At 41.8% G+C, this 24542-nt stretch overlaps 1 protein-coding gene across 1 annotated transcript in view; it reads right to left on the minus strand.

Moving 5' to 3' along the window:
* LGR4 (leucine rich repeat containing G protein-coupled receptor 4) overlaps positions 1 to 24542 on the minus strand; it is a 102226-nt gene that overhangs the window by 25225 nt on the left and 52459 nt on the right. Inside the window, exons 2-4 of the mRNA XM_061151039.1 lie at positions 22455 to 22526; positions 4585 to 4656; positions 3001 to 3072 (exon numbers count right to left, since the gene is read on the minus strand). Coding sequence (XP_061007022.1) covers positions 3001 to 3072; positions 4585 to 4656; positions 22455 to 22526 — 216 coding nt within the window. The remainder of the gene's footprint in view (positions 1 to 3000; positions 3073 to 4584; positions 4657 to 22454; positions 22527 to 24542) is intronic.

The raw sequence follows: 24542 nt of genomic DNA on the forward strand, positions 1-24542 counted from the left end.
ATTCTATATGAAGGTTCTGAAGAAAAACCAATTCTGAAGAAGCAAGAGAAAATGAGATCTACTTAAAATGTCTAATGAATTCAGATCCAAGGAAGGTGAGATGGTTCTCTCTGTATACTTCTCTCTGAGGTTAGAAATGGTGTGGAGGCAGTGAAGTCACGTTCTTTAAAGGAACTCACTCCAATCTGTTCACAAAAAGAAACTATTCAGAATCCTATTCAATTAGTTATGACAAATTCTTATATTCCATAACTTGGCATATGGGTGAAATGAGCTACTTAACAAATTTCTACCCTCAATAAATTTATATTGAAACCAGAACTTAAATGGTCAGTACCCTAGATACTTTTTTATGATATTAGATATATTTTAAAGTTTGGCCTTTATAGCATACGTTATGCTTTATTAGTATATATTTTCATTTTCACATTCACTGCCCATTAAATATCAAAATACCTAAAGTCAAAGGTAATCTATAATTTACAATTTCCAGTGATATGCTTTTGGTTCAGTTAAAAATTATTTTATATTAGCCAGTGGAGGGGACGAGCCGGTCAATCATTTTCACCTAAGTCTTCCCTAGCTCACCTGCATTTCTACTAATGCTTACATTAATAGTTATTTCAAAGGGCAATTTAAAAACCTATGGGATAGATTAGTATACAAATATGTGATGTGGTGACAACCTAATTTTATAGCCCAGAACACCTAAGTAAGGTCTCTACTCCAGTTTTTCACTTAGTGATTCTCAGAACTTCTGTATACACAAGGATGATCAGGGTAAATTTTTTAAAATACAGCTTCTTGGACCCTACCTTTAGAGACCCAATATCATGACTCCTGGGATACAGCCCAAGAATCTGTATTCTAGCTATATCCCCCTAGTGATTCTGTTGTGGGTGGTCCAAGTGCCACACTTCGAGAAACTAGGCCTTAGTCCCACTGTATTTAGTATTAGGACATGAACTGAAGCAATGCAAACTTGTGTTCACTACTGTAGTAGAATAAGAAACAATGAAATTGCTTGTTATAAAGAATACTTCTTCATTACTTTCAGAGGATTCCTTCACCTAGGTAGGCAAGTTGGGTAATCTAGCAATCGAAAGAACAGATGAAACAGTCATCACCATGATTACTATTAATAGATTCTACAAATGTTTATTGAGCAACTTACTACAGCTCATATATTGTTGAAAGTGCTTTTCACGCATGAAAGTACATGGTAGGTAATAAGCAAACGACTCACAGAGAATTTTAAATAACCTGTCCAACATCACACAGCTAACAAGTGGCAAGAGTGGGGATTCAAAACCAGACAGGCCTGTTCCAGAATTCTAATTAATCTGAACTTATCTGAATTCCTTTTGAGAGCAATATAAATATTCTGACAGATAAATACGTGAAGAGCTTCTCTTAATCTTGGGAAAAGACTACAATAACCACATGCTTCAGTTCAATGCTTCTCAATCTCTTCTAAAATCTAGTCACTGAAGACAGAGAAACTAGATCTTTTAAGTCAGGAACGAGGAGGCTGGACACTAGTCCACAACATTCTAGTTATGGATGCATTCTAGTTATGAATAAATATTTGTCTATTTAACATAAATATGGTTGTTTCTTTAGACTCTTCTGTGGGTTTGCACAGGTCCCTGATACTACTGTTGCTTACCTGATCCCCCCTCTAGCAAGCACTGGGGTATGCATACCCAAACCACAGAGTCAATGACTCCCATTCTCCAGGTTCACATACACACACACGTACATTTATATGTGAAACAATGCAGACAAGAATAAAGTGAAGTGCTACATGAAAAAGCTTTTGAAAATAGTGGCTATTTTCATGGTTAAAATCAAGAGCTGAAATCTTTTTTTTACTGAAAAGTGGTGGAGTCGCTCAGTTGTGTCCAACTGTTTGTGACCCCATGGACTATATAGCCCACCAGACTCCTCCATCCATGGGATTTTCCAGGCAGTAGTACTGGAGTGGGTTGCCATTTCCTTCTCCAGGGGATCTGCCCAACCCAGGGATCAAACCCAGGTCTCCCACATTGTAGACAGACGCTTTACCATCTGAGTCACCAGGGAAGTCAATACTTTTTAACGAAGTATGACTGATTTACTGTTGTGCTACCTTCTGGTATACAAAAAGGTGATTCAGTTATATATACATATATTTCTTATTCATATACATTTCATATATTTTTCCATTAGGCTTCCCAGGTGGCGCTAGTGGTAAAGAACCCATCAGCCAATGCAGGAAATGTAAGAGATGCGGGTTAGTTCAGTTCAGTGCTTCTCAATCTTTTCTAAAATCTAGTCCCTGGGTCAGGAAGATCTCCTGGAGGAGGAAATGGCAACCCACTCCAGTATTCTTGCCTGGAGAATTCCATGGATAGAGGAGCCTGGTGGACTATGGTCCATAGGGTTGCAAACAGTTGGACACTACTGAAGCAACTTAGCATGCACAGTTTATTATAGCATATTGAATATAATTCCCTATGCTATATAGCAGGACCTTGTTGTTGAAGAGCTGAAATCTTGAATATTCCACATCAAGCCAACTTTGCCTCAGAAAAAAAAAAAAAAACAAGAAGACACACAGGCAATTAAACTGCCATCCCTTACACGTGTTCAATGTCCACTGATAAAGATCTATAATCACTGTGCTCTAATGATCATTACCACCCGAAACAGAAACCTCTCTGTGGCTGTTTCTTCAGTGTCATGGCACAAAACTCCAGGACTTCAGTACACACATAACCCTGACTCCAGAGAGAGTGTAATAACCTGCCACATGCAACCTTGTAGCTTTCTCCCAGCCTTGGAGATGATAGGATATTTCAAAGGACATTTCAGTAACAGCAACCAGTCATTCCCATTTTTATCCTAAATGAGAGGGTACATCTCTTCTTTCTCTAGGATTCCAGTTCTTTACATAGTTAGCAGTCAGAGTGGTCTCCTAATGATGCAAGGATACAGAAAACAAAAAAGTTTACTTACAAAGACTGCAAAGCGCTCAGTCCTCGAATGGCTTCACTGGGTACTGTTTTCAACTGGTTGTTCTGGAGGGTTCTGGAAGGAAAACTTGGGTTAGTGAATAAGAAGCAATTGTGACCATTTTTTCTTAGAAGAATTTAAAACCATTTCTTTAAAAAAAAAAAAATCTTTCCAGGAGTCAAGGTGGAACTCATCTAAGATAAGAAAATTGCCAAAGAGTAAGAGGCATTTGTTGTTAAAGCCAGAAATATAATAGACTGCTGTCCCAAGCCATCTCCTAACACAGACCTGCTGGATCATCTGGGATTGTTTTGTCACTCTTTCTCGGAAATTAAGACACCCTAATTAATATTCATCACTGAGGTACCATGAGTGTTAACTGGGACATATAACAGGTTAACTGGGAGGTAAGGACTTTCCTGGTGGCTCAGTGGTAAAGAATCCACTTGCAATGCAGGAGAAGTGGGTTTGGGTCAGGGAGATCCCCTGGAGAAGGAAATGGCAACCCACTCTAGTATTTTTGCTTGGGAAATCATGGACAGCGGAGCCTGGTGCTACAGTTCACAGGGTTGCAAAAGAGTTGGACAGGACTTAGTGACTAAACAACAACAGAGCAAGCAAACCCACTAGAATCCCTACTGCCTGGAATAAAGCGTTATTCCAGAAAAAAAGCATCTGGAAGAAAGCAGAGTCCAGAAACATGGACATTAGAAAACAACAATCCTGCAAAGAGGACAGCAGATTCTGAACTCTTATGAACAGTGGCCATGTCCTCAGTGAATACAGGGCTGAAGCAGAACTAAAGCTTTGATTATCTAATTATCGCCAACCTGGAGAATGGAGGTATAAATCAGTAATGAAAATGAAGTCTTTGCTATTTTTGCCTAATGCCCTTCCTGGTCACATTAATAAAATGACTACCTGATTAGAATCACCACCACAGAATGGAATGGAAAAAGGCCCATCTAACTCACTGAACCAGAGAGGTTGAGTGACTTACAGATGCTTATCCAGAGAGGTAGCAGCAAAATGGGGCTGGTAGTCGATTCACCCGCTCTCCAATCTGCCAACCTCCAAGCTCCTGCCCACTGCCAGGAATGTATTTCCTGATCCCTCACAGGCTATGTAAATCATAGGCACCTCAATTTCCTTTAGTTCTAAAATGATTTTTACCATTTGGAGCTCTTGTAAGCCTTTTTGCCTTTAGGGTCATCAAACTCAAAATTCTTATAGCTATTAATATAACAAAAGTAGAGACAATGGCAGGGGGTGGAGAGAAGTTGAAACAAAGCTTGCCAGTGAAGTTTAAATATGATTTTGATTCAATGCTTTAGCTACACATAAAGCCTAACATTCAACTGTAATGCACCGGAGGTCAGAATACCTATTATTTAGACGTTAACTTTTGTTATCTAGACCCAAGTTTGCCTAAATCACCCTCTAGCCTCCCACACTACCCATTGGCCTCTCCTTAAATCTTTTAATCCTGAACCTAAAGAAACTGTGCTTAACCTAGCTCCAAGCATGTTGACTACGCAAAAAGAAAATACACAGCCAGCTGTGAAACTCTAAAATTGCATTACTTACAGAACTTTGAGTTCTTTCAACCCCGACAAGGCCTTTGGGTGGATAAAAGAAAGGTCGTTGCCAGCCAATCGTCTAGAAAAAAAAAAGTAGCAAGAGAAAAATAGTAACTCAGATTCTTAAAATTCAGAACTCACAATAACCCAATCTGCTACTGAAGCTGTACATTAAACATCTTTCAAACCTAACTGACATTAAACATGGACTTAAACCTTTGCTAAAGCGATCCCAAGGTTCTTCCAATGAGATAAATGCCTCTAGAATTTTTTTTTTTAACTCCAATACAATAATTGAAACAGGCACATTTTTATTCTGGTGAGGTCAAGCAAGCCAAAACACATTAGACCAAATTAAGTTTGCTATTCGTGGTCACTCTCTGCAGCTTGCAGTGTTTTCCAAGTGCCTCACAAACACAGACCCCTGGTATGCAGCAGACAGGAGCTTTATACCATCAGAGCAAGGAGGAATGAATGCCTTCGGGAGGCATCCTGTTACCTCTCCATAACCAAGGGCAGCATATTCCATGCAAAAGAGAAGCAAAAACTGAAAGTCACTCTAAGCTTTCCAAACAAAAGCATATTTTAAAAAACTAATAAATTTTTTCCTAAGGAAATTTCAAAGTGACAAATTTAACTTTGAGTTAAGAGTGAAGTAAGAGAAGGAAAAGAGTTCCTTGAGTCCTTTGGTAAGAAAGGCACACACAATTCAGACTGAGCCCCACGATTCAGACTGAGCCTCACTTTTTCTGCCATGTTCCCAGACACTCAGACATGAGAGGAAAAGTTGGACAGAAAACTTCAGGGAGAAGCAGGAAGCAGGACAGCAACTCATATGAGTAACTTATAAACAGGTGAATTGGAGGCAGATTTAAGTACAGCTGACCCTTGAAAACCAGCAGGTCTGAACTGCATGGGTCCCCATCCATGCATTTCTTTTCCAATAGTACATACTATTGTACCACATAGCCCATGGTTGGTAGAATCCTTGGATGTGGAGGAACCTTGGATAAGGGGTGGGGGTGACTATAAATTATCAGTAGATTTACTCATGTTCTTCAAGGGTCAGCTGTACTGACTTAAAAATGATAGTTGTGTGCCCAGATGATTACACATAGGACTTTTCCAATTTCCTGGTTCCATCAGGGGGACTCTCCCAAGCAATGAGATTTTATATGTATGATTTTTTTTTTTTTTTTTTTTAATGCTCTCCCCTTCACATCTTGGGATCACAGTCATCAAGTCATATTATTTTCTCCTTGACGGGGTCTATTTCTATTGTCTTTTCTCTTCTTTCTGTAAACACAGTGCCCCCCCTAACCCTGAGCCTTAGTCAGCAATTCATTCACTGATTAACAAACAAGTGCTATTCAGCCCCAGGGAGATGACATCCTCTTCTTAGACTTCAGGTTCTCCCCACTTCAATTTGCTCTCAGACACCCCGATTCTAGGACATAAAGATGGCTCTTTTACCCTTCGTAACCTTGAAGTCACACAGATGTGAAACTACTTTTTAGATGCAATATTCTCTCTTGAAATTTTCGTCCCAGTTAAAATACAAATAGCCCTGGAAAGGATAACACTTGATCGTTTCTTAGTACTAACACAGTAATTGGGATGGAAGATGTGTGTGTGTTGGGGGGAGTGGGAAAGTGAAAGAGGACTCAGAAACCCAAAAAGTGAGTGTGTAGAATTATTTCTTCAATGGCAAGGACAACCATGCCAAGTTCCCAGGCAGTGCTACAGTTTGAACACAAAAGTTCATGCTCCTCAACTAAATCCTCCCTGGGAAGCTGTCTCATCCTGCATAGTTTCTCACAAGGCACCCTAGCACCTAAGCTCTAAACTGCATGCCCTTCAAGGGCAACCCTCAATCCAGGCTCACAACAGTTTACTGCAGACCATCAGCCTCATGGCCTTTCAACTCTCAGGTGAAAAGGACTGGAGAAGATGCTGTTAAGATTTTTCAATGCTTGTATTTAAAACTATTCCTGGAGACTTCCCTGGTGGTCCAGTGGTTGAGAATCTGCCTTCCAATGCAGGGGACACAGGTTCGATCCCTGGTTGGGAAACTAAGATCCCACATGCCACAGCTAAGACCCAATGCAGCCAAATAAATAAATGTTTAAAAAATAAAACCACCCCTCCCCAGCAAACAATCTGAGTTCTGAACTAGCCAGCTTCACCACTGTATCTTTAAATGCTTCACCTCATGACCTAAAATGCTTCACCTCATGACCTAACCTTCACCCCTTAAATTCCTGACTCCAGTGTGAGTGGTGCCGAGTTGCTCAGTTGTGTCCAACTCTTTGCGACCCCGTGGACTGTAGCCCTTCAGGCTCTTCTGTTCATGGAATTCTCCAGGCAAGAATACTGGAGTGGTAGCCATTCCCTTCTCCAGGGGATCTTCCTGACCCAGAGACCAAATCCTGCGTCTCGTGTCTCTTGCATTGGCAGGTGGGTTCTTTACCACTAGCACCACCTGTGTAACTTCCCTCAAAATCTTCAGTTCTTACCATAAACAAGCCTTGTGTGGTCATTAAACAGGCTGTCTTCTACTCATTGTTTCTAGCGCGTTAGTCTTATAGGCCAAATACAAAAGCTTCCAAGAACAGGTCTTGCATTTCACAATTCTGTCGCCACCCACAAGTGTGTCAACCCAATAGTCAGAAACTGCATTCTCAGCATGTCCTCCCTGAAAACAGACAGCATCCCAGAGTCTACCTGAGTGCAGGCTTAGGACAAGCCCTCTGAGGGGGGTGGCTTTCTATACCCCAGACTCACGCATTACATTCAACTGATAATCCTCAGGGCTGTAAGGCAGTGTTCAAAAGGTCACACTTCATAAGATCGAATTGGACCATAAGGACTAGAAGGGAGAACAGATTCCATGTCCCCAGGGTGGCAAGTAACCATTATCTGAAAGATCAGCTTTAAAAAGCTGAATCCACCAAAAAACACACTCTGTAAACAGACCAAGGCTGTCATAGAATTTTATCTCTAATATTGGTTTTGAATGTTCTCCTATCTATTGGCTTTCCTTGAGGAGTTCAGTCTATTGTATTGAAAAGAGGGTTTTTACAAAGTGTGATTACCTTTATTTGTCCACAGAAAAGAGTGCTGAACCACAACAGCCAAAATATGTGCTTCCCTTCCCCAACGATCTGCCTCTTTATAAACCCTGGGAAAACTAAAGGAGCCTAACCTCTAAAAGCAGGCTCCTCACACTACTCTGATTGCTTGGTTCCTTAAAAGAGTAAACAGATCAAGTAGAGCCTTCGGGAATGCATCTACCCATGTTTACCAAGCAGCTGGGTTAATGAATAATAAACACAGCAGCTTAATAAAGCCTCTGCAGCTTCAGCAACTGTTCCCTCCCAAGTCTCTTTACATTTTGCTTATTTTACAAAGCCAGTACTTCTTTTTTCCCCCTAGTATTTCTTACAGTAGACCCCATGGATGCCTCATGTCCAAAAACTCACACCCAGGAGAGACCAAAGTGAATAAAGAACAGGGTTAGGGACAAAGTCCCAAACTCTGGAAGGAAAAGCCTACTATGTCCTGTGCCCACAGTAGTTGCAGGCACTGAGTTAGGTGGTTTACATTCTTGTCTTTCAATCTTCTCCGGACAGGGCCCTACTTCTCTGGGTCCCTGAGAGGTTAGGTGACTCGGCAGAAGTCACACAGCGGGTAAGCAGAGGGGCCAGCATTCCAGTTTTCTCTCGCCTGGCTGGCTCCGAGGCTTATCTGCGTGCTTCGGCAATTCGATGCCTCTGGTGTGTCACCAAGAAGTTGGGAAATAATTCCCAGAGGTGAAACACAGTGGACCTGGGCGAGTTAATAGTCTTGGTTGAGGAGCAACAACTCTCAGCAGAGCAGAGCTCACAGCAGGGGCGGCGGCATCAGGAGCTCAGAATTGCAATTATGGAGGAATTTCCAACAGATCAACGGGGCATCCTCCCCACAGTCAGAGATGAGCAGTGGCAAAGTGGGGTAAGATGGGATCCCTGGGTGGCTAAGAGTGGCAGGCAGCAAGCCCTAAACTCACTCCGACTCTGTTTAGGATACAAAGCACTCTCCACTGTAGTTTTCCTCAGTCAGCAAAGAATCCGCCTGCGATGCAGGAGATACAGAAGACATGGATTCAACCCCTGGGTCAGGAAGAGTCCCTGGAGGAGGAAATGGCAACTCATTCCAGTAATCTTGCCTGGAAAATCTCATGGACGGAGGAGCCTAGCAGGCTACAGTCCAAAGGCTTGCAAAGAGGCACCGCTGAGCGAACAAGCACACTGCACGCTGAGGACAGAGAGAAGGCTGATCTCGAGGAAATATCTGTCACCCATGACCCTCTGTGAGCAAAGGCCGGCTCCTTCCCTTTCTTGATCTGCACTGGTCTGTGCTACACCCAATAGTTTTCTCTGCATCTCACTTCATGAGGACCTACTGGCTGGCTCCATAAAATTTTTAATTAGGTAAATGATGATATTTGTATCCTTTACTATTATTGTGATGATTATGAGGCACTAAAGAAAAAAGAAGAAAAAACTTCATTACCATGAGAACAGAGGAATAAAATGAAAAGTGGTACCATATTCTGCTGCTAATGGTAGGCAGTCCCAGACATCACCACCCCTCCTCCCCCTGTCTGCACCCCCTTCCCCCCACTGCAGCTCATCAGTCTCCAAAACCCAGAGAGAACCCCACGGAAGGTCTCAATCCATCCATTCTTACTTTTCCTGCTTTGCCACCTAAGTCTAGACCCTCATTTTCTTCCTCCTGGATTACTGCCATGCACCTCCATGAGATTGTTGCCTCAAACCACTTCATTGTAATACTGGGAGATCTAAATCTTAAAAAGCACAACTGAGCATTTCCCCAAATGCTTCCCCCGCCCCCCACAACTGAATCAGCTAGACCTTCAGCATGATCCTCTCCTCCTTTCTCACCTTATTCCTGAATGTTCCTTGTAGCCTATGTTTTAGCAACACCCTGCTTTCCCACCTCAGATCTGCTCATGGCACTGCCTCCATCTGAAATATCCCCACTCCAGTCTCTGCCAGCTGAAAACCTTATTCATCATCACTGCAAGCTGGATGTTACCATCAGTGTGGAACTACTACGATATCCCCTTCCCTGGATTCCACAGATTATCTTAGATGAAGCTCTCTCATTGGGTGCATTTTATTTTGCCTCTGGCTATTATTTAGTTGGCGCATCTCCTTCAACTGGATTTAGGCACCTTATGGACAGGACTAGGTCATATTCATTTTGGATCCTCTTGTGTGGGACCGTCGATGAAATAGACACTTGGTATTTGCTGTAATGCCTCAACTAAGCCCCAATCTAAGACCAGATTCAAGAAAAGGGAACACTGCTACTTTAGGAATGGGGAAAAGCTGACTCATGAGCTTCACTTTTCTGCATGTTTTCTTCTCTTGTTTAGTTGCTACCCCGCCCCCCCCCGCCCCCCCCACTCCCCTCCATTCTAACAGGACAGAACTACTTGGCTTGATCTGAAAGTGTTATGGTAACAGTGTTCTTTCTTAACATGCTCTGGTGGTATATTTTCTTAAGGAAGAGGGGTGGACCTTGAACATGAGAACACTGGTCCCCTGATCAATAGTGTTATCTCAACACAGGCTGGGGTTGTGCACACGATCACACAGAATTAAAACGAGTCCAGCAGGACTTCCAATGGGGACACGGTCTACCTCAAGGCAACTCCCATTTATTCTGCTTGTTACAACAGTCCCAGCAGCAGAGAGGGAGAGGAGAGGGACAGAGAGAGGGTGGAGGACAGGGAAACAGCCCCCATTAGCCCTCCGCACTCCCATCAGACTTGGAACTGTTCCAGGAAACAGGATACAAGTGGCTCAGTGTATAATGTCTTTCTGAGTCTGTTTTGGGTGCATTTATTATTCATAAGGACCAAGGATTCACATTAGGGGCTCCTTCCAGGGGAGGCTAGAGTTGGCAATTATATTCTTGATTCTTAATGCACATGCTACATGATATTTTCTATCTGCCAACCCTCCCAGAAGTAGGAAAGCAGGACTGACCCTGGTTAAATGGACACTGATCCACGGTCATCCATGCCAGGGGGTTCATACCTTCATGAGATGTGCTGAATTAGACTGAGATTTCTTCACTTGGGAAGCGGTTTAAAAGAAACACGAGGGGCGGGTGTGAACGAGAGGGTACACCAATTGGTGTTATGTCTCTGAGAAGTGCCTGGATTTAGGTTTCTTCTTGTCTGGGACAAAAATGTCATTGTAGCCTTTTGGCTGGAATTCCAGCTGAGAAACAGTCGGGTAAGGACTGCGCTATCCACACTCACTAGACACATGGACCGAGCTGGGGGAGGGCGGAGAAGGGGTCAGAAGCTTCCAGCAGCTGTTGTGAGGAGCCATGGGGAGGAGCGCGCAGAGGGCGGCAGCCCAACTGCAGCAGGAAGGCCCAGGCCCGAGCACGCTCCGCACGCAGACAATAGCCAGCCTGGCTCGTGGCACTTTCTGACACCTGGAGGAAGGGTCCCGGCCGGAGGGTACAGAGCCACAGCCTCCCAGCCACTCCTGTACCTCCTGCTCCTCCGCAGAGGTGGCCAGCAGATGGTCTGACCTTGTGGCAAGTCCTGAGAGAAAACAACTGTGAGCACCACCCTTCCCTCCAGGGGGGCCCCATTGATTTAACCCTCCCTCCCCCCGTGGCCAGGGCTCCTTGCCTCCCTCACCATTTCTTCCCACAGCTATGGGTCCCCACCCGGCAGAGATGCATTCAAAGCCACATACACGATCTCTCGCAGATGGGACCCAAACACCTCCAGGCTGCCCCTCCCGCGATGCCATTAAATTCTCTCAAGTGGGTGGATCTGCACGGCGTCACGCTCAGTGCCAAGTACAACAGACGCAACCATCAGCCCATGACTCTGCCCTCGGAGATGGCGTTTCCAGTTCAACACTGAACTGGGCAAGGAAGGCCACGGGAGAGCGTCCAACAGGAGGTGAGCAACCGTCTCCTATTAAATATAATTGGACATCAGCAAAACCCAAAATGTATGCAACAGTTTTGAAAGGAAAAAAAAAAAACTTATAATGCATACCTCTAATAAGTCCTTAATCATCTATTTATTTGTTTCTTAAGGCCCTACTATGGGCTCAGAACTCTGCTGGCTCCTGTGAAAAATTAAGAACTCAAGTGGGGTGGGGGGGTGGAGACTTCCTTATATTAAAAAAAAAAAAAAAGACAAAACACTGGCAATCTACTGATTACGACTCCAGTGGTGGGAACTCGGGCTCAATCCCTGGTTGGGGAACTAAGATCTCATGCTGAGCAGGGTGGCCAAATATTAAAAAAAAAAGAAGAAAGAAACGGACTGTTCCCTGTTAGGGATATTTGGTATCAGTACATCTTAACAAAAACTAACATTTGTGTAACAGTTTACATTGTCATTACCCTACTATGCCATAGTGGGCCTGCTCTTATTTTTTTTTTAAACAGATGAGAAAAGTGAGCCTCTGTTTCCTCTGTGCTTTGTCTAAATTCCTACAGCATAGCTAAAGAATGTAAATCTTAGAAACAGCATAAGGTAATCAAAATAAAATAATGGAAACTCTAGAAACAGAACCATGTTGTTTTGTGTTATTTTCTACAAATGACTTTCAAAGGACCAAAGTATATGGCTCTTTTCCTAGCGAATACAGAAGGCCAGCAATTGACTAGCATCCTTGATAGGTCTCCTTGGACATGCTTCCTACCAAGGTTAAATAAACGTTATTTGATACAGTTGATCAGAGAGTCCCGAATCCACTAATAAAGTTTTACCCTATTTCTTCTCATACCAGGGAAGAATTTTATACTTTCATATAACTCTCATGGAAGTATATATAAAAATTAAGTATGTTTTATAAACATGCCTGTACTAAGAACTCTCATTATGAAAATTCCCAAGGTTTTTAATGTAGTCTTCCTTCACAAAGAAGGGGAAAACTATTTCATATATATATATATATGTGATATTACATATTTGTGTTTAAATGCACAAAAAGAAAAGCAGCAATGCTTAATCAAAAATAAGCTTGTCCTTGCTAAAACTCAGGCTACAGCCCATTTAGAACTCCACCATATACTAAAAGAGCTTTATTCAATTCAAAGAAACTTAAGTTCTCCCGGCACCCACGACCCTTTTGTATCTGCCACTTCCTTGTACAGTCAGTAACCCATAGAAGGCTTTATTTTATAGGCAAATCAATAAAAACCCTGGCAATAGTTACAATTTCCTGAGCAAAGTTTATCCTGACAACCCAGTCATTTATCTTCTGGCACTAAACAGAGAATATCCACCCAGATGAGGAAACATGTTATAGTGTAAGAAAAAAATGGATCGCTAACATAACCAACAAATGCTGACCTTCTACTATAAGCCAAGTACCATGGTAGGGCGAAGTAAGGACTGAATTTTCCCAAGACATTTCTCATTTCTTTTAAATAAGGATAATGCATTAAACATAAACCTTCAATGGAAAGAAGTTTTTATATAGGCTGATAAGGTTTATTACTCAGTAAACTCAAAATAAGAAGAGATCCTTTGTCTTAACCCCTCCCTCAATTTCAAATTCTAAAATGTGGTCACTGTCACCAAAGGTCACATGCAGCAGAACGGTGACAATAGGTGCTGTGCTTAAAGGAGAGTCTGTGGAATTGGACAGACAGGTGTGGACTGACACCTAGAAAGCGAAATAACAAGGCATTCAATCCAGCGCTAAGTGGGGAGGAGCAGAGAAGGTACAAGAGGAATCTGGATAAGCAAGACCAAGGAAGGCCTTTTAATAGCAGAAGGGGCTCCAAATAGACTAGATAAAATGAGTAAGATGTGACTAGGAGAGAGAGGAACCATGGCACGTACTGTTGGTTGCCTACCAAATACCCAGCCATGCCTTCCTGGCAGAGCTTAGGTTTGTTCAAATGTGACTCATCTCCATGAGTAAATTCTGATTGGTCTTAACCAATCATGCTGAGAAAAGAAATTACATATATATACTAAGAGAAGAGAAGTATAAACAACAAAATGTTAACCATAGGTATTTCCTGTGGTAAGATACAGGTCATTATTTTTCCTCCCTTCTCTTTATCTTTCTGCGTGTCCAGATTTTAAAAATTGAGTATCCATTAATTTTAGGATTATTTCCTTACAAAGCCAAGTACTTCAATGATACAAGTATTTTTAGCATGTCTAATATAATCTTCTTTGATGTATACATAAAAGCCAACAGGGGCAAATAATGTACAAATTCTGAATTAAAATTCTACTACAGAATAAATCATGGCTTGGCTAAGAGTGGACAATACATGAAAGAAATGACTGTGCCTATTTCCTTACTGGAAAATTCAATCATGATCGTAGAATATTAAAGACATTTTCACTTACTTGTAGACAGTACTACTTTTAGTCAAAGAACAAATAATTAGCTTTGATTAAAATAGGTAAATGCGCCAGCAAATTGTGGTTTCATTAGCCTCTCTACACTTTCTGAATTCCATGTCAAACACTGTAACAATGAACCGTTGATTCTCCTGCTTGATTTCCCCTAGTTGCTTATGAAATACTAATTTAAACCCCAATTCTGAGTATATCACATGTCCTATTGCCTCTACTTCTAAGCTGGTAAGCACTGTAAGACAAAGTTTCAGAGCTTGTTGGTTCCACTGTAAGTTCTCTGGGAGGCTTCTTCTCCACTCCAGGTGGTCCCAGCGAGGATAAGTTGAGGACCCAGGATGGACCATACCAACCCAAAGAGGAGAGTGACTGGTTCAAGGACAGGCATGTGGGACTGGTCTGGCCAACTAAAGTCCTCCGGGGATTTTGCTGCTAAAAGCAAAAAGGAAGATTTTACATGTTCATCTCAGATCTCAAGATGCAAAAAGACTTATGTGGGGCTGTTGAAGGTTATTTTACCCACTATATGGACACAGGCTATTTACCACAGGAAAGAACAAAATAAAAAACACAAACATAGAGACAACTGAAGCTGAGAAATAGAAAGCATGAGAAAACTCTCACAACTGTGAAACCCCGAGATCCAGGACCATCTGAAGCCAACTCCATCTCTAGACTTCCTAGATTCCCCTGAAACAATAAACTATGATACCTCAGCTGGGGTTCCGTCTCTTACACCCTGTAGACTCCTGTCAGGTAACAGACATATGTCAAACAGCATCTTCTCTCTAAAAACTAGGAACTACCTACTAGCCATCCCCAAACGCCTGCTTTAAGATGAACAGAATTCTTTACCCTAAAGGCACTCTCACAAACCTCAGTAGAGAGGACTCTTAAAAAAAAAAAAAATTAAATGCAAGGCTTTTTTGTCATGATCTGGCTGTGGGCACCTTTCTCCAGCATGTCAATGTTGATCCTTCATTTCTTGTGAAAAACCTCCCCTCCCACAGCTCCCAGAGCACGGTTCTGCCCTAGTCATCCTGCTCCTCTGGCTCTTGGTCTTCTTCCCACACCCTGATTCAAGTGTTGCCCAATGAGTTGTCTTTGGCCCCCTTCCCTTTCCTTCTGCCCTCTCTCCTTTGGCAAGCTCTTCTACCTAATGTTTCCAGTAATCCCCTCAAAATAAAAGACTCTAAAATCTATACTGGTGAAACTCCATCCTAGAATCCCCACCCATCCATCTCAAGTCTTGACTCCACATCTGTATTTCCAGATGTCCCTATGCCTCTCTCACCTAAAATCAAGCTGTATATTCAGAACTGCATGTACTATCTTCTCTTCTGGACCAATTTCTCTTACTGCATGGTCTTTAGTTTTATCAAAACACCACCAAACTCTTGGTAATCTACAAGTGAAGTGCTGGACTGGACTTCCCTGGTGGTCCAGTGGTTAAGACTCCATGCTCCCAATGCAGGGTGGCCTGGGTTCAATCCCTGGTCGGGGAACTAGATCCCACAAGCCTCAACTAAGAGTTTGATTGCTGCAACTAAAGATCCCACATGCTGCAACCACAAAAATAAATAAATACAATAAAAGTGAAGTGTATTGACGACACCCCCTGCCACCCCAGGTGAGATGTCCTCTTGAGTCTATTCACATAACACCTTAGGCCAAGTTCCCTCTTCCATCTTACTATCTTTCATCTACCTGAGTTCAGAGTCTCACAATTCTCACCTGGACTACGGCCATTATCATCTTCATCTGTTTCCCTGCACTCACTGAGTCCCAACACATCCTACTCTGTACTGAGATTACATTGATATGATGGAAGGTCACATCTGACCAAGTCATTTCCTAGCTCAAAATTCCATAGCCACATAACACCTGACCCTCCTCCACGGGTCTGCCAAGAAATGTCCTCGGCCTGGCCTTCGACTCCTTTCAAGGTTTCCTTCCCAGAATTTCCTCTCAGAAATCCTTTCTAAAATCAAACCAAACACAGCACTCCTACGTCCTGTCCCAGTCTATTTCCATATCTTTGCTCATCCTCCTCTTTCCACATCTCCTCATGATTAACTCCTGCCATCCCTGGGGGCTCTCCCTAGAAATGCCAACTCTTTGATGAGGCCTTCCTTAATCTTTTTTTGCTATAAGTTATTTCCCTTCCTTTCTCCTTTGAACTCCCACAACTCTACTACACCATTCATCTCTCTTGAAGGCAAGAACCCCAGTTGACTCCAACAACGCACACAGGGCTTTACCTAACACAAGTTTGATGAATCAATGAATTGTCTAATCAAGCCTTTCCTTGTCCTTTTCACATCTACACTGTCAGATGTGGGACTGAAATCAGACCCGTTACTAACAAGCTATGTGACCTGGGGAAATCAACCTCAGGAAAAACTCAGCTTCCTCATCACCAAAATGGGAATACATATAGCCCAGGGAGTTTTATGAGTTCAAACAAAACAATCCTTGCTCTAGGAGGACCTGTCTAGTACACAGAAGGTCCAGTTAGTACCGGGTCCCTCCCATTTCTCTTCTCACCCTTAAACAGAATCTGAGAGGTCCCCACATTACACACGGGGAACGGTGTGAGTCAGAGAGCACCCATGTGCCTCTGTGAGATGACTATGTAGTTTCCAGCAGCAAATGTAGGGATCTTCGCTACCAACTCATCCTACCAAGGCACTATAAAGTGGAACAAGAGAATTCCAAGAAAATATTTTTAACTGTTAAATATCACAGTTAAATTTATCAAAAATCACAGGGGGAAATTATTGCAGTTGAAAAAGCTTATCTGAGCAGCCTTCATCAAGGGAGTAAACGTTAAGTGAGTCAAATGTTAGTTTAGAAGCAAAGGAAACTCCTTGTAAATACTGGAAGAGAACAGAGTCTGCTACTTTCTAGAGCTCTAGACAACCCAGTAAGACTATTTGAGACTCTGCATCTCAGATATGAAAGGTGATAGGACATAGTGGACACGGCCTTGAACTAGGTGGGTCTAATTCTGGCTCACATGCATACTAACTGTAGTACTTGGCACATGTCACTCATCTACTGTTGAGCCTTAATAGTCTCATCTATAAAATGGTATGGATAGAACAGAAAACCTCATTATAGGAAGATCTCTTTGTTAATAAGTTTTCTGTTCAATGACCTTACTAAGGGATATGTTGGGTAGCCAACCATCTTTGACAGTTATCTTGGGACATACTTAGCATTGTAGATGAGAGTAAATAGGTGTACTCTTAAGCTTCCTTCCAATCCTATGAGACAGTATCACAGCTTGGAAATTAAGATGAAATACTTGAATCAGATCGACATGAATTCAGATCCTGGCTCTGCTATTTACTATATGACCTAGTGAGTTTTTCACCTCTCTAAAGCCTCCTTGTCCACATCTATAAATCAGCATGATAATATATAAGAATATTGTGAGCATTAAACCAGATTATATGCTCTAAGTTTTTTAGTATATAATAAACTCTCAATAAATGTTGGCTGCCATTATTATTGCTATTGAACCCTAAAATAACTTCCTTTTGCCAGGCTTGACCAATTTTAATTATATGGAGTAACTCAAATAAAGACCATAAAACATAGTCTTAGAAAATCAGAATGGATTAGCAAGACATAGCAACCAGGTGCAACTTGTGGTTCTAAATGTATCCTGAACCAGAATTTTACATTTTTCCTTTTTGCTAAAGAATACTACTGGATTAGCTATCAAATCTGAATAAGAATTACAAACCAAATAATACATAGGAATCTATTTCTGTTTGACAACTGCACTGCAGTTATTTAAACAAATATCCTTGTGGTTTGGGGATAAACAATGCACTATTTAGAAGTAAAGGAGAATTCAATGATTGCAACTTACTTTCAAATCGTTCTGAAAAAAATGTACACACATTTTATACTGTCTGCATGTACGTGTGTATGTGTGTACACAACTATTGGCTAAAGTATTTATAACTTTTAATTTTAACCCACTCTTTATTTTCCTGTTCAAATTACTTACTAGTTCTTTTCTGTAAAGTAATATCTCTACTAGGAATTAATTGTCCTACAGACCCACCTGCCCCAAAAACACAAGTACTCGGAGACCTAATTTTCACTTTAGCATTGTGAAGAGTTCCAAAGTCAAAGTACATTTTGAAACAGAACTAGCCTAGTCTTATAGTATGCATTAAACAATAACTGTGCAAGTGCCAAAGCTGGCAACAGTTTCCACTGCTGTTGCAACATCTAAGCTCAAAGTAACATTCATGGATTTCTCAGTGGGAGCCTATGGAAAAGCAGTTGGAAATTCCTTCTGCTGTTTCTAATTAAATCAATTTCACAACTCCACGTTTCAGCCATTCCCTAAATGGCTACCAATGCCCTGACAGGTCTTAAGGACAGCCAAAATACTACGACACTAACGTGTAGTATGGGGGCTTCCCTGGTGGCTCAGTAGTAAAGAATCCATCTGCTAATGCAGGAGACCCAAGAGACCCAGGCTCGAAAGATCCCCTGGAGTAGGAAATGGCAACCGGCTTCAGTATTCTTGCCTGAAAAACTACAGGGACAGGGGAGCCTGGTGGGCTACAGTCCATGGGGTCACAAAGAGTCAGATATGATGGAGTGACTGAGCACACAGCATCACATCAGACACCATCTTTGTGGATGCTAAATTAATATTTTCCAAAAATTCTGCCTTTCCTTTCACATCACTAACAGAAATCTACATGGGCCTATTCTAACTCCCATCTCCAAGCTAAACAACCTCTCCCCCAAATACTTCAAAAAGACAGCAATGTTTAATAGGATTAGTGAAATTTACATTACTCATGTCAATGTAGTACTTCATGGTCACAAAGCACTTTTACATAAATAATTCCCACTTCCCTTTATAATACTACTGAGAAGAGTCCGATTTCAAAGAGTAGGAAATTGAGATATGAAAATCAATAGACTGTTTCAAGACTATACATTTTATGTATTGAATTTAGGGTCAGATCCTATGTTTTTGGATTCCCAGAGAAAGGTGGGGGGCGGGGAATCAGTGAATGGCATCTAGTCATTCAGGGAAAAAAAAAATCCTAGTCGCTTCCCTATCACTTACCCTCATACACAATTCAACTCCTTCAGGATAAAGTCTAAACTCCTTAGCTTAAAAAGTCCCTTGGGGATCTAGCCTCATCTCCTCACATTTCTCTACCTTTCAATACTTCACATTTCTCTATTTCAGTTGCAATAACTATCATCTTGTGTCCTAACGCTTCTGAAATGTCTACCTTGGCGCCGTTGCACATGCTGTAAGGTTCTTCCTGGAGCACCCTTACGACCCATCCTCACCTAGCTAATTCTCATGTGTCCTTCAAGACTCAGCTGAAGCTATCCTGGAAAGCCTTTCCCTAATCCTCCAGTCTCAAGAAACAGGTTGCTTCAGGCTTCCGCTGACCCTGCACACACTTGGACCATCTTCACCACGCCACGCCAAGTGTTCGCGCCACCTCTTCCTCTGGACCCTTGCTGTCCAAACGAACTTTCTGCAGCGATGGAAACTGGCTACATCTGCACAGACCATCACAAGATTCACTAGCCACAGGTGGTTACTGAGCACTTGAAAGATGGCTGGCTCCGCTAAAAAACTGAGCATTTATTTTAGTTTTAATTATTTTAAGTCTAGATTTAAATAAACATCTGTGGCTAGTGGCTATGGTACTGGACAGCACAGCTCTAGACAAACTGTCAACTCCAAGGGCAAAGACCACACTTAACTTGTCTTGGTGTCCCTGACACCCACCATAGGACCCAGCACAGAGCAGGATTTCGTGTTTGTCGAAAGAACAACTGAATGCGTAAACATCTATAAACACTTCTTAAGTTGGGAACTGATTCCACCCAATACTCCCAGCATTCTGGATTATCATATAAAATTCAGCCAAACCGGTCACATCATGCAAAGCACACCTCATTAAATATTGTGGGAAAAAAAAAAAAGCCCTCAGTAAATCACTCATTTCTGTTCCGGGTACTTCAGCTTCACAATCACTCTTAAATGACTTCCAGATGACTTTTGGACAAAGGGTGATGCTGTTTCTGAAATATTACAATACTCCTGGCAGCATCATTTTGGAATGTCAAACTCAGCTACGGTGTTTTGTAAAGAAAATTACGGGCTTTTTACCCTGATTCTATTAACATGGAAAAGAAATTCCCTCAAATGCCTGTAAGTATTCCCAGCATATGAAAGACTATTCTGAAGGACTCTTTAAAATTAATCATCAGCACTCCTGACCAAATTCATTTCTGAAATCCCATACAGTATTTGGAGGAGCTGTACGGACTTCACAGGATGGGCTTCCTCGCTGCCATAAGCAGAATGTGAAGCGAACAAAACCTCGCTAACAAAGGGCTGGCAGTCAAATCCAATTTGGTTCCAATTAAAACTCTCAGTTGACAGAATTTGTGAGCTTGATATATGCTTGGTCATTTGAGATTTTTACGAAATCCAAGATGCGAACTTCACAAAGCAGAGATTAGCCAGGGTGGACTCCATATCCGGGCGCTCACCACCAATTCCTCCAAGGGGACTGGCTGACAGTCACAGGCATTGATGACGTGGTGCACACACATGGTTTCCCAGAACAAGGAGGGCGTCTCCATTTCTCACCCAGCGCGTCTCATATCTCTGGGGGTGATCCAACAGCTGAACCCGTGCTCATGAATGGCCTTTCACTGTGTGATTACTTCTGTAAAGGGAGACTAATCCTAAAGGCTGAAACTATATGTGAAATGAAAAGAAATGGGTGGGGCATCCTTGAGCTTGATTGGGAGGGTGGGAATTGGGGGGCTTCAAATACACAGCTCACTGCTTTTTCATTCACTGCAAATGTCTAATTAAAAACAAAGAGCTTTTTCTTACAAAAGAATTAATTTCACTCAAGGAAAAAAAACAAACAAACAGGCAAAAATAAAGTAAAACATACATTGAAACCTTGTAACCCATGACAACAACTGGTATACAAGCTGCTGCTCCCTGCCTCCCCCCACCTTAAGCACTTTTAAAATGATGAAATAAATACCAGCCAGCATTTACACAACACTCACTCTGCTTCATGCACTGTCCTAAGTATTTAACATCTATTTTAATTCATTCTGTCTTATCTGCACCTTATAGACAAAGAAACTGAACTGAGGGAGGTTAAATAACTTGACCCAGTTCACAAGCTTGGAAGTGGCAAAGAACCTCTGTCCAACTTTTGCTGTGGGAACATTACGTTCAATTAAGTAGTGTGGGAAGAAAAACTTCTCCTTAACCTCACTAAATCCTTAACTGCTGTTTCAACAGAGTCAGAAACTGGGAGCACAACCTGCTTGTCTTATTTTCGATTCCTAGTCCCCACGTGTAGGGAGGGGCCAACCTAAGATAGGAGAGACAGTCCCTGACTTGGATCTAAAACTCAACAGCTGGCTGTAGGGCACAATCTGTAATATGAATTTAGATTCCTTCAGGGCTACAGCTCTTTGATGTTCTTACCATCAAACTGTCACCTTCTTGCCTCTACATATTACATAATCCATTAGCTTAGCTGTTTTTAAAGCCCTCCATTTAATTCAAGTCAACTATGACTTTATTTTATTTTTCTGAATTCTTAAAAACTATTGATCGTTGCCAATTCCTATAAAATCTAAAAGTGCTTATTTTGATGATGAACTTTAAATAAGTATGGCGAGAAAAACAAAATGGAGGTTACAGGTGGAAAGAACTTCTCCCCCATGTAAGCTGTTAAATTGGAAATACGAGATGACACTGCCAAGTTCAGACACAGGCTTAACATGAAAGGTGTTCTCAGAGACCTGAAGGAGGCTCCATGTCTTCGCCCCACTCCCAAAGACCACCTGCCCATGTCCAAGGAGACAAGTTTTCTGCTGGCTCACTTTGAGGTCATCTGCTGCATCAAGACTCTGAAATGCTGTAGATTATTCTTTACGGTTCTGTTGCCCACACAGCAACTCCTGCGGCAATCATGGTAATTACATAGCAGCCTTGTTATCTTGGGATAGCGCTGTAATTAACCTGTGTCACTGCCTCATTCGTGGTCATAACAATTGCAGCAAAAAAGGCCCATGGAAGTAGCATTTTTCATCCTGACTTTCAAAAATAACCTCATTTAAGCACATAGTTGCTATTCATGTTCACAGTAACTTTATCAGAAATAAAATAGTTTAACTTTCCTCTTTAAAAAAAAAAAATAAATAACTTCAGTGATCACACTTCTTAAAAACTCAAGTCTTTTTCCCCAAAACACATGGTTTCCACTATACTGAGGCCACTGAACCCAGTTCTCTGAGTGTCCCCTGAGAAACAGCAGACAATCTCTGTTGTGAGAATTTCCAAAGAGAGAATGAGAAATACTCAAATAAAAAACAGTTCTCAAAAGGATACTTACAACTCCTCTAGAAAAGGGAAGTTCTTAAATGCATCTTCTGGTAACTGAGTAATGTTATTCATGCTGATATCCCTGGAAAACATAAAGTTAAGAAGATGGTTAACTATGTGATATTAGACTTAAAGCACTTAATTCAACAGAAAAATAATTAGGTGATAAAATTTTGTAAAGAAGCAAGAAAAATGAGCATAGAAGACAGACAGGAATAGTCATAATTTAGCTTCAGAATGCAGTGTTAAGAAAACAGGAAAGTTCAATGTTTTATTAAAAAGTATACCCCATCATTTATGCTATACGCAGATCCTGGGCTTTTGCCCTTTAAGTATTCTTGGAAAAAAATGTCTCCAACTACCTACAATGAGTGAGCTGGTGTGGCCTTTCAGGGCTCGGGTATTCAAAGTACTCTGTACCTGACAAAAATAAACAAATGAATACCCAGAACTTGATAAAAGAGATCTATGGGTGCGGGTGGCTTCTTAAGCCACTGTCAGGGATAATAAAACAGGTCCTAACTGTACCCCAGTCATATTTTCTGCAAAACCTATAAAAGTCCTCCAGGTAATAGTTGTAAGTAGATTTCATTTTTAGCCTATGAATAGACGCGGGCTGCAAACAAGTGCGTACATGACAGGTATGTGGTCCACTTCCAGTTTTTCCTTAAAGAGACAGCAGCAAGGAGGGTACCCACTTGTCAATATAAGTCAACAATTAACTAGTTCAAGCAGCTGGAAAAAACCCTTTATTAGCTATTTTCTTCTTCTCTGACAGCTGCCTTTTGGACTGGCTTTCTCCTTCCACACTCTGCTTAATCTGGACAGTGTGATACGCAGGTGAAGGCAGCCTCACCAGGGACAGTCCCTGCAGGCTCTGGGTTGCCCGCCTCACCCAGGTGCCCCTGCCTCTTTTGTGGTTGTTGCTGCTGCTCTGTCGCTAAGTTATGTCTGACTCTTTTGCAACCCCACGTACTGTAGCTTGCCAGGCTCCTCTGTCCATGGGATTCTCCAGGCGGAAATACTGGAGTGGGTTGCCATTTCCTTCTCCAGGGGATCTTCCTGACCCAGGGATCAATACTGCATCTCCCGCATTGGCAGGTGGATTCTTCACCACTGAGCCACCAAGGAAGCCTGCCCCTGCCTTTTTATCTGTTGTTAAATTCTGAGGTTCAGCCCACAGGTCTCTCCTTTCTATAAAGCACCATAAAAATTCACCCATGTGACTTTCCCATGACTGGATCAGACAAATGGGTCTAAGAAGGTGGACGAGAAATCAAGCACCCAGAAACCAGCTGACAATAATACCACTTTCTTTTCCTTACTCTGATCAGGTAAAATTTTCCTTTAAAGGACAGTGAGTGTCAATGTAGGTCAGTCCCTTCTCCCCACCTTTCCTCTCACCAACAGTTAAAAGTGGAATTTGCTTTCCTTCTTACTAGCCTTTCTCAAGGCATGTTTGGGAAATGTCTTGGCTTGGGAATAAAAATAACAATGCAGGAGCAAAAACAGCAGTAGCAGCTGACATGTCGCGAATACCGATCAGAGGATAAGACTGCACGTTGATCTCATTCTACGAAGGGGGAAACTGAGGCTTCCTGGGGCAAAAGAACCTCCCTGAGGCCACCAGCAAGTGGTGTAACAGGACACGTGAGTTGGAGTCCAAGATCTTAACTCCAAACTTTGAGTCTTCTAAAACATCATTTGGACCCTGCTACTTCACTCCAGTGGTAGTCAGGACATACAGCAAATCCTGAGCCCAACCACGGTTAAAAAGGGGGGGACACTGCCCCCAAGACCTTGGCAAGATAATCAGGGGATCTCAGGAACAGCGCTTCTGCTTGAAAATAATAATAATTATAAAACTATAAATAGCTTTAGCTATTGAAGAAACAAAATTCTGAAAATTCTCTGGAGATGAATCCTCTGACCAAAGGGATTCACATGCATTCCAAAGTTGTCTATCATTAAAAACAACTCAAATTCTACTAAAGATAATTTATAAGAAAACAAAATTAATACACTTTTCTAGGAATTATTATTTTTAAATACAGGCCCTGATACTAATTTAGTTAGCTATTATTATCCCTGGGGAAGG

Source organism: Dama dama, chromosome 1 (assembly GCF_033118175.1).
Source record: "Dama dama isolate Ldn47 chromosome 1, ASM3311817v1, whole genome shotgun sequence".
Classification (NCBI taxonomy): Eukaryota; Metazoa; Chordata; class Mammalia; order Artiodactyla; family Cervidae; genus Dama; species Dama dama.